The sequence below is a fragment of the Rhinolophus ferrumequinum genome, chromosome 23, assembly GCF_004115265.2.
Source record: "Rhinolophus ferrumequinum isolate MPI-CBG mRhiFer1 chromosome 23, mRhiFer1_v1.p, whole genome shotgun sequence".
Classification (NCBI taxonomy): domain Eukaryota; kingdom Metazoa; phylum Chordata; class Mammalia; order Chiroptera; family Rhinolophidae; genus Rhinolophus; species Rhinolophus ferrumequinum.
Window position 1 is genome coordinate 21,516,307 of NC_046306.1, and position 15,341 is coordinate 21,531,647.

Below are 15,341 nucleotides of genomic sequence, written 5' to 3' on the forward strand. Positions count from 1 at the left end.
ACATCTATTTAGATGCCAAATTTTCACTGGAAATACTTGATTGGTATTTAGATTTCATAAAAAAAAGTAGATTTCTTAAAATTTATAGTTTAGAAAAGTAGATTCACATACCGAAGTTGTTCCAAATGTACTGAATTTTTCCAATCACTAAATTGAGTATCAGTTTTTAAATTAAAATTAAATTAAGTTAAATTCAGTTTCTCATTCACACTAGCTGCATATCAAGTGCTCAGTAGCCACATGTAGCTCGAGGCTATTGTATTAGACTAAGCAGTTCTAATTGAGCCTCCACATGTGGAAACTGAGGCCCGCAAGAAGTCATCTAACAAGCCAGAGCTGGAGCTGGTTCTAGAAACCTGGGGAAACACAGGTAAGCAGAGATATTCCATCCTTGCACACTCATCCATCCATCTACCTACCCATCTGTTAATCCACTGTTCATTCGAGAAATATCTAGTGCATACTTACTCTGTGGTAGTCCTTGGGGCCAGGAGCTGATGTGCTGGGAGCAAGACTGACAGGTCCCCACGCATGGGAAGATGGAAGTTCTCACAATCAAATGTGTGATTCAGATTGGGCAGACACATGGATAGAGCAGAGAGGCCAGTAGGGATCTGACCTGCTCTGGGGGATTAGGGAAGGTTTCAGGAGACCTGACATGATGTCCACCTGAAGGAACATTCTAAAGATCAGCTACTGCTGCGATAATGTTGTGCAAAAAAGAAAAAAACAACCCAAATCCCAGTGGCCATGGCAACAAGCATTTATTATGCTTCTGGGGCGGCTGTATGTTTGATTATTAGGTAGAAGCTGGGCTTGGCTGGGTTGCTTTTTAGTCCAGGCTGTGGGTTGGGCTCAGGTCTACTCGGTTTGTTCCTTCTGGAGCCCAGGATGAAGGGTATCAGCTCCGAGGGCAGGCTCTTCTCATGGCAAGTCACTGGAGTTGCAACTGAAAGTGGACCCTTGTGGTTGGAAAGTGGTGGGTAATGGGTGGGGGGTTGGGATTGGGAAATGGTCCCTGGGCCCCATGTGGACTGGTATGTGTGGGGAGCAGGATAATAGGGATATTGGGGACGGCTGAGTGTGTGTGTTTGTGTGTGCATGCGTGCATGTGTGTGTGTGTGTAGGTAGGTAGGCAGGGGCAGCATAACAGGCACCAGAGAACACCCCTCATGCTAGCTATGCCTGAACTGGCAAGGGGTAGCTCTGACCTGCTGCCTCCTGCTCTGGCCACAAAAGGAGGTGACGCCTCCCTGAGGGCTGTTAGGGGAAGGTCCGGATTGGAAGAGCACAGTTCTGAAAAGCTGAGTGACCTGGGCTTCCTTCCAGCTCTAGAATTTCTGTGTCCTGTGATTCTAAGAGGACAAGACTGAGAATAAAGAGGAAAGGGCCATGGTGAAACAATAAGTAGGACCTGAAACAGGGAATTGCTGTGCCTGAAAGGACAGAGTCTGTGCTTAGGGATCACCAGGAAGGAGAAGGAGCATTTTCTTCCCTTAGTGTGGTGGGTGGGAGGCTTCGCCCCCTCAATGTAACTTCTATTGGGATGTAGGTGCAGCCACCATTATTGGGCTTTCCCATGGTGAGATTAGGACAGGACCTCTTCCCTGTGACGTTAAAAATTTGACACTAAACCTGAATATTTCTCCAAATGGAATCTTTAGATCCCAGAGTATCCAGGAACTTTTTGCTAGATTCTAAGAGTTTTCCAGGAATTCTGAAATTTTGTACTTTCATTGTGTTAATTACCCCAAATGATCAGATCACATCCTAAGTTATCTGGAAAACCACAGTAAAAAACAAGAACCATAATACAATTCTTGGCTTGTGTTTGCCTTTGTATATTCAACTGAATTGGCACCTAGCAGTTATCTAAGGGGAATGTATTGCGGTATGCTCAAACTCCTGAAATCTGGGTTTGTTTCCATCGTCCTCACTGCCCCAAGACACCACAAAGGTCCAGGACTCCACAATCTCTGGACAACTGCCACAGCCTCCTAAATGCTCTCCTGATTTCTTTCCATGCCCTCCTACCTCCAATGCAGTGTATTCTCCACACAGCAGCCACTTTTTAGGCAAAGAAACTGGGAGTCAGCAGGGGTAACTAACTTGGCCATGGCTATCATGGTAAGCATCAGAGCCTCGATGGGAACCCAACCAGTCTGACCTTGAATTAGTCAGTCACTGGTAAGAACAGTGCTTTGGGATCGAACTGGCCTGTGGGTAGATACCAGTTCTGCCATGCACTAGTGTAAGCTTCAGCACATGACTACCTTTTGTATTTTCAGTTTTCCTGCCTGTAAAATGGGCCAATAATAACGTCACAGAGTTTTAATGAGGAGCCGAAGAGGTCAGTTGCAGCAGGGGCTGTCAGGGACCCCATAGCCTTACTAATTCAGAGTGCGGGCCAGTGTCTGCATCTTATTGACAGAGGGCTTTCTCCCAGCCACCGACCTCCACGCACAGGTGGAACGGAAGCACTGAGGAGTCCACACAGGTAGGGGCATCTTTCCACCACGACTGCTAGTATATAACTAGCCCAGCTTCTTCTCCCCTTGGGTGAAATAATCCTGAGGTATGTGTTTTACATTGTTTCCCAGAGCTCCCCAACAGACTTAAGACCCAGATGTCCATCATGGTAACTGGCTTGATAACATACTCTTTACTGGCAGTCTCCCCTTCCCTGTCTCATTCCCTGACTACTCCATCAGTGCTTCCTGAGATCGACTATGTGCACTCAAATCTGTATCTCAGGCTCTGCTTCTGTGGAACCCAAATGAAGACTTAAAGCCATCATTTATTCATTCAACAAATATTTATGAAGCCCTTCTATGAGCCAGACTCTGGGCTAGAGCCTGGGGATATTGCAGTGAACAAGACAGAATGTGTCCCTGCTTGCAAGGAGCTAACAGTCTGGGAACAGGCAATGGCAAAAAAAACCCCAAAAAACAAAAGAAAACCAAAAAAAACCCCATGCTATTATTCTACATAGTGACAAGTATTGTGAAGAAAACGATGTGACAGTGATGGGAGCAGTTTATATGGGATGGTCAGAGAGGCCTCCCTGCAGAGATGATATTTAAGCTAAGACATGAGGAATGAGAAGGGGCCAGCCATGGAACAATTTGGGAGAACATTCCAGAGAGAGAATAGTAAGTACAAAGGCTCCGAGATAAACATGGTTGGGGTATTGAAGGAGTAAAATAAAATGACGTAGTTGCAGTGTAGTTGAGTAGAGAGCACATGCTAGAAGTACGTAGTAAGAAGTAAGTGATTGGAGAAGTACAAGTAAGCATAGGCCAGATTATGCAGGTCCTAGGACGTAGTAAGAAATCTGGATTTTATTGCAAAGGCAATGGTAAGGCACTGGGAGTTTTCAGCAGAGGAGAGATGTGATCTGAGTTAAAAAGACAAACACACTCAGCTGTGTGGGAAATAATCTGTAGGAGAAAAGGGCAAGGACAGAAGTAAGGAGACCAGTGGCATGGGAAGAATGGAAAAATGGGAAGTGGACAGATTTGAGACATTTTGGAGATAGAGATGACAGGACTCGCTGACAGATCGAGTGTGGAAATTGAGGGGAAGGGAACAAAAATGACTCCCAGTTTCTCAAAGTGCACCTGAGAGGATGCTTGGGTCATTTACTGAGACGGGTCAGACTGGGCAGGAACAGGTTTTGGGTGAGGATGTGTGTGTGTGGAAATGAAGAGTTCTGTATTAAGTTAGAGATGGTCATTAGACACCTAAGCGGAGGTGCCACATAGGCAGCTGAACTATGTATGGATCTGTAACTCCAGAGGGAGTCCAGGCTGGAGATGTGAATCCCGAAGTCTTTAACCCATAGCGCAGCGCTGTCCAATAGAATGTGAAATCGAATGTGAGCCACGGATGTAATTTAAAACTTCCCAGTAGCCACGTTAAAAAGTAACAAGAAACAGGTGAAATTAATTTAAATAATATATTTACTTAATTCAATATATCCCAAATATTACTTCAATAAGTAATTAATATAAAAATTATTGATGAGCCATTTTGCATCGTTTCTTCGACATCCAGTGTGTATTTCACATTTCACTCGCACTCACCCACCACATTTCAAGCGCTCACTTGTCACATGCAGGCCACAGAGTGTCGGTTCATTGAGCGGTTGGAGGTTTTCCAAAGCCAGGAAGCTGGACTCCCCGGAACCATACAGAGGAGGCACTTCCGTTGGATCCACCCGGACAGAAGTAGCGGCGGAACGGAAGTCCCGTATGTGCGCGGTCGCAGCTGCGGACTGCCGAGAGGAGAGCTGGGTCGGTTGAGCGGAGCTGTCGCTGCGGGATGCTGGACACTCGGGTTTCGGAAGGTGAGCCGCGCGCGGGGTGCAGGTGCCTGCGCACCTGCCCAGGCGCGCGCCGGAGGCCGGAGGGGCGGCGGAGGCCCGGAAATGCACGGTGTTCACGGGGAGGATGGCGCGCTGGTTACCCGGCGCACCCTGGAGTCAGACTGGTGGAGTTCGCATCCCTCTGCCCCTCTGCCTACTCGCTTGTGACCTTGGGCAAGTCACCTTTCTTCACCCCGAGGCTTAGCTTTATCACCTGTGAAGTGGGGATGATAGTAGAACCTGCCTTACCGAGTTGCTGTGACAATTAAATACGGTAATCCATTGTAACACCCAATAAAATGTTTGGGGTGCTTCACTGTTTATGTTTATTTATATTGAGAAGAGGCTGTTGTCTCTCATGGTTATTGCCAACAACTACCACTTTCTGGTCTCCCAAGGGGCCCATACGTTGTGCTGTGCAAATATTTGTATTGTCACATTTGATCCTCACAACAGACCTAGAGGTAGGTACTATTATCCCTGTTTTACACAAGGAGAAACAGAAACTCCCAAAGCTTTGGTGCCCAAAGGTAGGTGCCTGGCTACTGAGCAGCGGTGTCAGATTCTAACTCTAGGGTTTTAACCACAATGTTCTGTACCCACCATGAGACGGGGGGGGGGGGGGGGGGGGGGGGGGGGGTGTGGGAGGGGAGCTGCGGATGTGAAGTTAACTGAAAACTTGCTGTATACCAATTGGGGTTTTTAATATCTTCTTTAATTCTCACATCTCTGGGAGGTAGGTACTACTTTTATTCTTGTTTTGCAGATGTGGAATTGGCAGCTCAGAGGCAGGAATTTGACTTGCCCAATGTCACACAAGTAAGGGGCAGAAATGGGTGACTTTAAAACTCACACTAAAAGTCTGCTGTTCTCTGACACTTGACAGTAGGTTAGCATTGCTCCTGTCTAAAGTGCTAGTGACATATACAGGAGGTAATCAGCTTAGAGGGGTAACAGGCCGCCTCTGCTCATTTTACAGGTACCGCACCTGCCATGAGCCAGTTACTAGAATGGGAGATGTTCAGGAGGTGGATATGAATGAGATTTGTCTCCTGCTTTCAGCGACCTCCTAGCTTATAATAAGGGATGGCAAAAGTGTAAGTAGTAAGTAACAGCAAAGTATAATGACTCTTGTGATAGAGTTACAAGGAGACTTTGAGAACCCAGAGGAGGACCCCAGCCTAGACTTGGGAGTTGGTGGCTTGGACAGGCTTCCAGGAGGAAGCAGAGATCTAAAAAGTAGCTTAGGAGTTGGCCAAATCAGTAGAGAAAACAGCATGAGCAAAAGCCTGGAAAACTAGTGAAGATCAGTACAAAGATGTCTTGTACGGCTGGAGTGAGGCAGTTCGGACGGAGGTGTGAGGTCTGTTAAGAAGCATATGTGGTGGAAAGTAGGTCTCTATCTCTTCTACTTTGAGTCACCTCGGTTCCTTCCCGGAGGCGACCACTGTTTCTTATGCATTCTAGAGATATTATGTGCTCTTACAAATCAATATGTACATTAATATTTCCGCCTTCCTTCACGGATTCACGTATATATGGGTAGTATCTAGCCCTTTGCTGCTTTGTTTTTACTGGTATCGTATAGATTCAGTCTCACTTTCTGATAGTTGCATCTTGTTCCATTGTACCATGACTTACGTAACGAGTGCCCCATTGATGATATATCTCTTTCATTCCTTTGCTATTGGAAACACTGCTGCAAAAAATATTCTTACACATACGTCACTTTTCACATGTAAGAGTATATCTGTAGGATAAATACCTAGGAATGGAACTGCTTGGTCAAAGGATGTGTATGTGTGTGTGTAATTTTGATGAAAAGTGGCAAATTGCCCTCTGTAAAAGTTAAGTCATTTTCCATTCACCCAGCCATGGGTGGGAAGTTTGAAGGCACTAATTTGAGATTCTTGAAGGGAGTCACTGATCAGGTATATGACGTCCTGTGTTAGATACTTTCCTTTTGAAGGAATTCAAAGGACGATGCCCTCAGATAGTAAGTGGTTTTCATAGTTTTGGGAGGCAGTGTAGCAAGCTGGCAAGCTCTGCTGCTTACTAGCTGTGGGGGATTAGGTGAGTTCCTCGGCTGCTCTGTGTCTATTTCCTCATTTCTGAATGGGATAATAATAGTGTCTGTTGCCTATGTTACTCAGGATTGCTGTGAAGATTAATTAGTTAATATACTTAAAGACCTTGGAACCGTTTCTGGCACAAGATGCTGCTTTATTTTGTGAGGGCTTCTTATCTCTGCCATGCCTGTATTTTGGAAACAGACTGCCTAAATTTGCATCTCATCTCTGGCACTCCTTTTTGTGGACTTGGGCACGTTGCCTCAGTTTTTTCACCTGTAAAACAGGGATAATATTATTAAAAGTATCTCTTTCTTGGGTTTTTGTGAGAATTAAATGTATTAATACACTTGAAGGGCTTAGAACAGTGCCCCATACATAGCGTTCAATAAATGCTGGTGATGTCTCATTCTTTTGCAGACTTTGGGCTGTGTTAGTACCATGAATCATTTACAATGTATCCTCCAAGCACAGAGGAGTCTGAGGTGGGGGCCCTTGGCCTCTGTGTCCTGGCTGCTGCTCAGGACCTGCAGGACACACAGCAGTTTCTCCGGCGCTACATGTCCCAGTGCAAAGGGACAGCAGGAGGATGGAGTTCAGAAGGATTTCAGTTCCAGGCTGGCCACTGGCCCGACTTTTCAGCATTTTTTAAGAAGTGCTGCAGTTCCTCAAGAGAAGCTGTCTTCTCCAGATGTGGAGGACTCACCCCCCTATCTCACAGTGGATGAACTTTTAGGAAGGCAGAAAAAAGGTTGGTTTTCCTTTTTTCCTCTTTTTGGGCATTCTGCTTTGCTCTTTTCCAGCATCCATGGCCTGACTCTTCACTGTTTTTTTATGACAGACCTGGCTTTGGAGGGTTAACAGTGTGGGAAGGCTGCTAAGTTATGGAATCAGCAAACTTTACCAACTAACATTCGTATAAAGAAACTTAAGAGTGTTGGTACACGTGACGGGATAGAAGCCTTTGGTTACCTTTGGAAACCCTATAATTTCTGTTCTGATTTTTAGATTGTCTTAAGTTATAAGACAGCTTTCACAATTGGTGATGTAGAAATTCACTCTGTATGTTTAGGCAGAGGTGTTCTTAGAAACATTATGTGATCAGTTAAATGCCTTAAGAAAATGTTCGAAGAGACATTAAAGGATAATCAGACATTTCCCCCTTTGCCATGTTTCAAAAACTATTTCCTTTGGAATTCTTAAAGATTTGGTTGCAATCATATGGTGAAAATTATTTGTAGCTTGCTATTTTCATTTAAGATTTTTCCAAATACTACAGTCTTTATAATTAAAATTTAAAATTTTTTTTATTTTTTTTATTGCATTGTCAAAAGAAAGGGAGACTGCCACATGCAGCACCTCATTTGGATGTGTCTGAGGTCTTGGAAGCTTGACTACCCTTTGTTCTTCTACAAATGGGACTTAAATTCTTCTTGGGAAGTTCTAGCAGGAGGTTATATGCAGCTACTCGTATACCCTTGACCGAAGAATGGTCCTCTGGTCCTCCCCTCCCTTGGGGAAAGTTGTCCTCTTCTACCCAGCGTGCAGCTTTGGGAAGGACGCGCATGGCGCTGTGAGGGAGGAAGGGGACACCCACCTAGCCAGCCAAATCAGCTCAGTCAGTCCTGGTGATCCGTGGGGTAACATGTCGTGGTCAGATCGCCTTCACATCCTGTAATTACAGTTTTAAAAATAGGTACAAAATATCAGGTTGTGCTGTACCATGATGTTTTCCAATCTGTTCCCTATAGTTGGACATTAGGTTGTTTCAAAAATTTTTGTTATAAAAAATACTATAAATGTCTCAACTCTATCTCTATGTATAGAGAGGGATATAGATATAGATAGATATATATTGCTTCTGTTAAATTTCTTTTTCAGAATAAATTTCTAGGCGTTGAATTAGTAAATCATGGAGTATGTACACCTTGTGACTCCTGCTAGATATTTTGCAGTCCTTTATAATTCATGTCATTCAGTCCCTCTCTGACATAAATATTGCTGCTTTTTTTTTTTAGACAAGGAAAGTGAGTCAAGGAAGGTTTAAAAAAAATCCTGACCTCCCTACCCCTCCCCTCCAAACTACTGCTATTTTCTATTGGTTTTCATATGATTCTTTGTCATTCAATTTTTAACTCTATTTGTGAATTAAAGTGTGCTGGTGGGAACAGGAGTTGATACAGGAATTTAGTTTGAAGGAGCTTCCCAGATGTGAAATTGATATTCTTAAAACTTTGTGAAGTATGTTTTACGTCATTATAACCAAGCTTGCTTTCACTTAAGATGTTTGAAATTACTGTTTTTATTTTGTGGCTTTATGTACCTTCTGGTCACTGCACTACCTCCAGAGGCTGGAGAACCTCATTTTGAGAAGGAATATAACATATTGCTTTAAATTTATTTTTCCCCTGGATTGATAATCAGTGCTGTCAGCTAGTCTCCTCTTTTCTAATTGTTTTTACAGCCATATTTCCTTGATTTCTTAGGTGTATATTTTCTCCATATTTTTAGTGATACAGCTTATAATTGATGTGTGTATATAATGTAGTATTCCTTTTGTTTTGAAAGGCTCTCATTAATTTTGTGGTACATCTGACAAGTAATGGTGTCTGAGAATTGAGGCAACAGGGGACTTAGTGGATAACCACTGGGGTCAAGTGTTTCTGGGGCATTTGGAAGGAGACCTTTGGAGACATGTGGTTCCTTTTTTCCTGCCTATGTGGAATTCTCCTCTCTTTGCAGTGTACCTTGAGACCTACGGCTGCCAGATGAATGTGAATGACACAGAGATAGCCTGGTCCATCTTACAGAAAAGTGGCTACTTACGGACCAATAGCCTCCAAGAGGTACACATATTTCCTGTTTCCCCATGTTTCCTGAGCCTGGGCGAGCCTCTGCATTTGTGCCAGTTCTCAGATGCAGTTTCAGGAACAGGGTATGGCCTGGTGAGAGTGAGTTCCTTTGAGTAAAGTGTGTAGCACAGGACTGAAGTGTACATTTGTTCCAGTTATTTTTGAAATTTTTATGGTGGTGCTTGCTCACCTTCAGGCAAGGAACTGAGTTAAAAATGGACTGCGAGGAGAGGGAGAATGGGGGTTAGTGTTTAATGGGTACAGAGTTTTAGTCGGAGAAGATGGAATAGTACTGGGAAGATTGATGGTGGTGATGGTTGCACAACAATGTGAATATATTTAATGCTACTGAACTGTACACTTAAAATTCGGTAAAATGGTAAATGTTATGTATGTTTTTCCACAATGAAAAAAAGGGGAGGGGCGTGGCAGTGATTTACAAGGCTAATTTCAAAGATCATAATTTTCTTTTTTTCCCTTGCTCTCCACTCAGGCTGATGTGATTCTCCTTGTCACTTGTTCTATCAGGTGGGAACTTGTTCTTGTCTAGAGAGTGAATGTATCTTATATAATAATGCCAGAGTTAACAGTGCCAGGCTGGCCGACCTCTGGAGATGAGCCAGTGGATTGGCAATTTTCCAGCAGCGGAGACAATAATGAGAGAACTGGTGGACATTTTCTGAGCACATACTGTTTGTCAGGTCCTGCTGGGCACTATACTAAGTAACTCTCACAACAGCTCTATGAGGCAGATGCTGTTATCAAACCCATTTTATAGATGAGGAAACTGAGAGTGTGCTGAGTCACCCAACTTTTCCTAAGGTTTTTCTTGTAGCTCATGGCACATTTTTATGACGCAGTTCACATCGTAAGGGCTAGAGTACAGTCAGTGGTTGGGGGACAGAGTTCTTCTGAACAGAGATCGGTGGCATTCATCAGAGGTCAATGTACCGTTTGTCACTTTGTTTCTATGTATAAGTCATATTAATGTCTGTTTTCTCAGCTGGCTATACAACCAATGAATTAATCCAACATTTTTGTTCTGAGGGTCTCTGCTGCCAGACACTGAACTAGGTGCTTTGGGAGATTCAGAAATGAACCCTTCATGGAGCCTGGCTTCAGGGAGCCTCATGTGATATGGGAACTAAGATAGATGCACAAATAGCCCTAACATCTGGTGGAAGGCACTAGGTAAAAAAAAAAAAGAAACAATGGAAAGGGGAAATTGCCAAGTACGGGGAGAAGAACAGGTAAAGTGACCGGGCAGTTAATGGAAGCAGAGTCCAGGCCAACAGAGTGGAGCTGGGGAGGCGTGTGGAGGACGTTGTGTCCGTTTGGCGTAAAGCCTTGTTAGGACTTGGAGATGCAGGAAGGGCGTCGTTCTAGGAATGAGGACCTACAGCGAGTGGTGCTTCTGCAGGTCACTCCTGCCTGCCTTCCCTAAGCCCAAAGGGTGGATATTCATTTAAAGGGTTGAAGGGTCTTTTTATTTTCTTCATTGTCCTGCTTTTTTAGATTGCTTTGTAATTTATTTGCAGGTTCAGGGCAATCTCTTTTTGTTTTCTGTAGGGAAAAGGCTGAACAGACCATCTGGAATCGTTTACATCAGCTTAAAGTCCTGAAGACAAAACGGCCCCGCTCCCGAGGGCCTCTGAAGATTGGAATTCTAGGTATCCGGTAATTTGCAGACTTGGGCAGTTTTGAGACTTAGGCTCCATGTAGCTTTATGTGCTAGGGAGTCCCTTCAAGGCTGGATTCCCAGTTGTGAAGAAATCTTACATTTTATACTTAATGTTAGAGGCTGTAGGATTAAATGAGATAAAGCTCGTAAAAGGGCTTTTCATAGTGCCTTGAAGTAATAAGTACAGAAAGTCGTCCATCCTGGCTGGAGTCTTATGTGGCTCTTGGGGGCGCAGAGTTATGGGTAGCAGAGAGTTTGGGGTCTGAGGGCACAGCATACATTTACAGTGCAGGCATGTTTCACCTTGTCTCCTGAAGCATGCCCAAGTGACAGTCTAGATCTGCACTGACCAGGATGGCAGCCAGTAGCCTCACGTGGTCATTTCAGTTTAATTAAATAATATTGAAAATTTACTTCTTCAATCTCACTAGCTGCATAGTGACTGCTCAGTAGTCACACTTGACTAGTGGTTACCAGTTTGAACAACACAGATAAAGAGCATTTCCATCATCATAGAAAGGTTTATTGGACAGCTCTGATCTAGATAACTAGAAATCATTTCAAAAACAAATATTCTGTACCCTCTTGTTTCCAGAATTTGATTACTGTATTTAACCTTAAAACAGACTGCATCCAGTATAGAATAAATTAATTCCTCTTGATGATGGGTCAAAACACAGTTGAAACATATCCTGTTACACAGATTAATTTACTAAGTGATACAGGAGATGGAAGGATTAGCTGAAATGTTTTGTTCCATTTCAGTTCCTTCATTATAGAAGTCCCTGGGTATATATTGGTTAGGATTTTCAGAAATCTCCAAAATAGTTTTTTTAAATGGTAAAATATATAATATAAAATTAACCATTTTAACCCCTGTCACCCTGCCCCCTTTTAACCCTTTTCAAGCGTAAAGCTCAGTGGCATTAAGGACATTTACATTGTTGTGCAACATCACCACCATCCATCTCCAGAACCTTTCCATCCTTCCCAGCTGAAATTCTGTACCCATTACACAGTAACTCCCTATTCTCTTCCCTGTACCCCTGGGCAGCCACCACTCTACCTTCTCAGTATGAATTTGACTGTCTGGCACCTCGTGTAAGTGGAGTCATACAGTATGTGTCCTTTTGTGTCTGGCTTATTTCATTTGGCATAGTGTCCTCAGGTTCGTGCATGTTGGAGCTTGTGTCAGAATTTCCTTCCTCCTTAAGGCTGAATAATATTCCATTGTATGTATATACCACATCCATTGACGGACACTTGGGTGGCTTCCACCTTTTGGCTGTTGTGAATGATGCTGCTATGAACATGGGTGTACAACCAAGAATAGTTCTTAAACAGACGTTTTCAAAGGGTGTTTGTAATAAAATGGACTTCTTATTAATTTGATAGCCTTATTAATAACAGTGGTTTTTTAGGATATAGGAAATGCCAGCATGGATGGTAAACTCATTTCTAATAGGTTTTACCAAGTATTACGGGCAAGAAGAGGGATAAAGAGTATAAGTGCAGTTATGTATAAGTAAGTTTTATTTTTAAAAACAGGTTCCTGAGGTAAAATATTTTTTATTTGTAGTAACGAGTAATTTTCAGTTGAAAAAAGAGGTGGTTTATGTCTAGAGAGGTTTTTGGATGGTTTAATTTTTCCGGGCATTTAATTGAATTGCTCTTGAGCCCTTTTCCAGTGGTTTTCTTGTATAGGAAGATGCGTGTTCCAGTGCTATGGAAGTGTTGGGCAAATTGGAGGGATGATGCTAAACTCCTAGAGAAGTTTCTATGTCTTGGTCTTTGATCCAGCTGCAGACAATGTGTACTGAGAAGCCATGAGACCAAACGAATTTGGGAACCGGTGCTTATTTCATTTCCCTCCCAGGTTGTATGGCTGAGAGACTGAAGGAAGAGATCCTCAATAGGGAGAAAACGGTGGATATTTTGGCTGGTCCAGATGCCTATCGGGACCTCCCTCGCCTGCTGGCTGTTGCCGAGTCAGGCCAGCAAGCTGCCAACGTGCTGCTGTCTTTGGATGAGACCTATGCAGATGTCATGCCAGTCCAGATGAACCCCAGTGCTACTTCTGCTTTCGTGTGAGTCACTGATCAAGAGACAGTAAACTTCTTTTTTCTCACTTTTAAAATAACACGTTAATTTTATTACATTAAAAAATTAATTCATGCATATAGTACAAAAGACAAAAATGATATTTAAGACTCCCTCACACCTGTCATCCGCAGTCTCCTAAGCCACCTCTCAGAGGCAGCTGTGTTAGTAGTTTCTTGTACAATCCTTTGAGAAGTGTTTTGTGCATATACATTCATATACATAAAATGGGGTCTTTCCTACCTTCCCTTCCACACTCTTATTTTTTCACTTAAGAGAATATCTTGGGCTTTCCTGGTTCTTTTTTTCCCTCCCCTGATCTTTTAAGTTAAAAAAAGAAGTAAAGATCTGGTGACAAAATAGTTTGCATTTATTGAAGAATATGTGGAAAAGATAAAAATACGTAAAGAAGAAAGTATTACTTACCTAACCCCCACCACCTAATAATTACCACTGTTATCATTTTGATGTATATCATTGCTGTCCTTTGCTTTGTGCTTATGTGTGTATGCTTTGTGTTTGTGTTCATAAAAATTGGCTCTTGGTGTATTTTTTTAATACCTTTTCTTATTTAAAATGGTGACTGTTTCTTATGGCATTAAATTTTCGATTGGCAAATTGGCGTACAGCCTTTTTTAGTAAATAAAGTTTTATTAAAATACAGCCATGTCCATTTCTTTATATACGTATTGTCTGTGTCTGCTTTCACCACTAAAATAGGAGAGTTGAGTAGTTGTGACAGAGATGGCATGGTCTGCAAAGCTTAAAATACTTACTTTCTGGTATTTTACAGAAAAAGTTTGCCAACCTCTATCATTTTAATGGCTAGCCAATACTCTGTTGTTAGAATGCTTAATTAAGATAATAGACAACTTTTATTTAACAATTCTTCAGTGAATATCTTTGATACATCTCTATTCATAATTATTTCCTTAAGATAAATTGAAGCTTTCATATACAGGATGCAAATGAAAGAAAGTGATTTAACTTGGATACCTAGTATTTGGACCAGAAGTGAGAAATGCAGACCCCTGTGTTTTAAATCCAAGATCTTAGCTCTTTATACATACTTTACAATATTTATTTCTTTTTCTGGTCTAGATGTGAAAAGTTAAAACAATATATAAATATAAACAATAGAAAGCCCAGGTGTGGTATGTCTACACCCCATTCCTTCAGCACTGGTCCCTCAGGGTAACCACTGTTATCCACCAGTTACGGTTTGGTTTATATGCTGGGGTTAGATACTAGTTTTTAAAGATAAAAAAATGTCTGCCTTCACGCTTCTTAGATCTCAGACTGGTCCAGTGTTAGCATGTTGCCAAGAGAATTCAGAATCAAAGGATAATGCCAAGGGAACTGTGATCTGCTCTTTGGGTTGGACCAAGACATCCTGCTGCTGTTACTAAGTTCTGGTGCTTTCCTCCCCAGGTCTATTATGCGAGGCTGTGACAATATGTGCAGCTACTGCATTGTTCCTTTCACACGTGGCCGGGAGAGGAGTCGGCCTGTTGCCTCCATTCTAGAGGAAGTGAGGAAGCTTTCTGAGCAGGTGAAAAGTCCTCCAGCTTTCTTACTGAGACTGTGTTTGTGGGAGGATGAGGATATTTTCTGGTTTTGCATCCTTTGCTATCTCTAACTGTACAAGCTTAGAACCATCCCTGGCCAGAAAGAAATACCTGGGTGTACATCTTTGGTTTGCAGCTCACAAATTATAGGCAGATGCACTGCGAAGTTTGCGTAGGAGGAAGCACCGTAGAATGGAGAGAGCATGAGTTTAGAATCAGATGATTGAGTATGAATTCTGGCTCCACCATTCTCTCTGGTTTGGTGCCCGGTTTGGCACCGGCCATTTAACTACCTTCTTTAAAACACAGTTTCCCCACCTATGGAAGAGGGTAAAATAATATCTACCTTGCCAGGTTAATGGAAGGATTGCTGTTGGAAGGATATGGTAGTTTAAATGTTTTTAAACTACCTGGCCCGCAGTAATTTTTCAGCGAGTTACTTATTACTCTGTCCATTCTAGGAGAATCTCCCACATCTCTTGCTCATTTTACCACTGGGCAGCTCACTAGTTGAGGGACAGAGAACAGATGAGGGCAGTGAAACAGATCAGAGGCCAGAGCGGAGATATCTGCTGTCTTCCTCCTATTGGGAGCTGGTCTCTCAACCCTTTGGGAAGTCTCTCCCTAACCCTCGGCCTGAATCTTCCAGCCCTGCAGAATAGGACAGTATGTGGGAATATGGAACTTTTCTTCCACTAGCGTCTT

General features: G+C 42.8%; 1 protein-coding gene across 2 annotated transcripts in view; it reads left to right on the plus strand.

The window, feature by feature from the left end:
* The first annotated feature begins 4,218 nt into the window (after positions 1-4,218).
* CDK5RAP1 (CDK5 regulatory subunit associated protein 1) overlaps positions 4,219-15,341 on the plus strand; it is a 28,141-nt gene continuing 17,018 nt past the window's right edge. Inside the window, exons 1-8 of one of the 2 annotated variants that reach the window (XM_033095119.1) lie at positions 4,224-4,348; positions 5,346-5,463; positions 6,856-7,186; positions 9,178-9,281; positions 9,781-9,815; positions 10,857-10,957; positions 12,845-13,055; positions 14,500-14,620. In XM_033095119.1, coding sequence (XP_032951010.1) covers positions 6,877-7,186; positions 9,178-9,281; positions 9,781-9,815; positions 10,857-10,957; positions 12,845-13,055; positions 14,500-14,620 — 882 coding nt within the window. In that variant the 5' untranslated portion in view covers positions 4,224-4,348; positions 5,346-5,463; positions 6,856-6,876. Of the gene's footprint in view, positions 4,349-5,345; positions 5,464-6,855; positions 7,187-9,177; positions 9,282-9,780; positions 9,816-10,856; positions 10,958-12,844; positions 13,056-14,499; positions 14,621-15,341 lie in introns of both variants that reach the window. The other variant, XM_033095118.1, reaches the window with a different exon arrangement.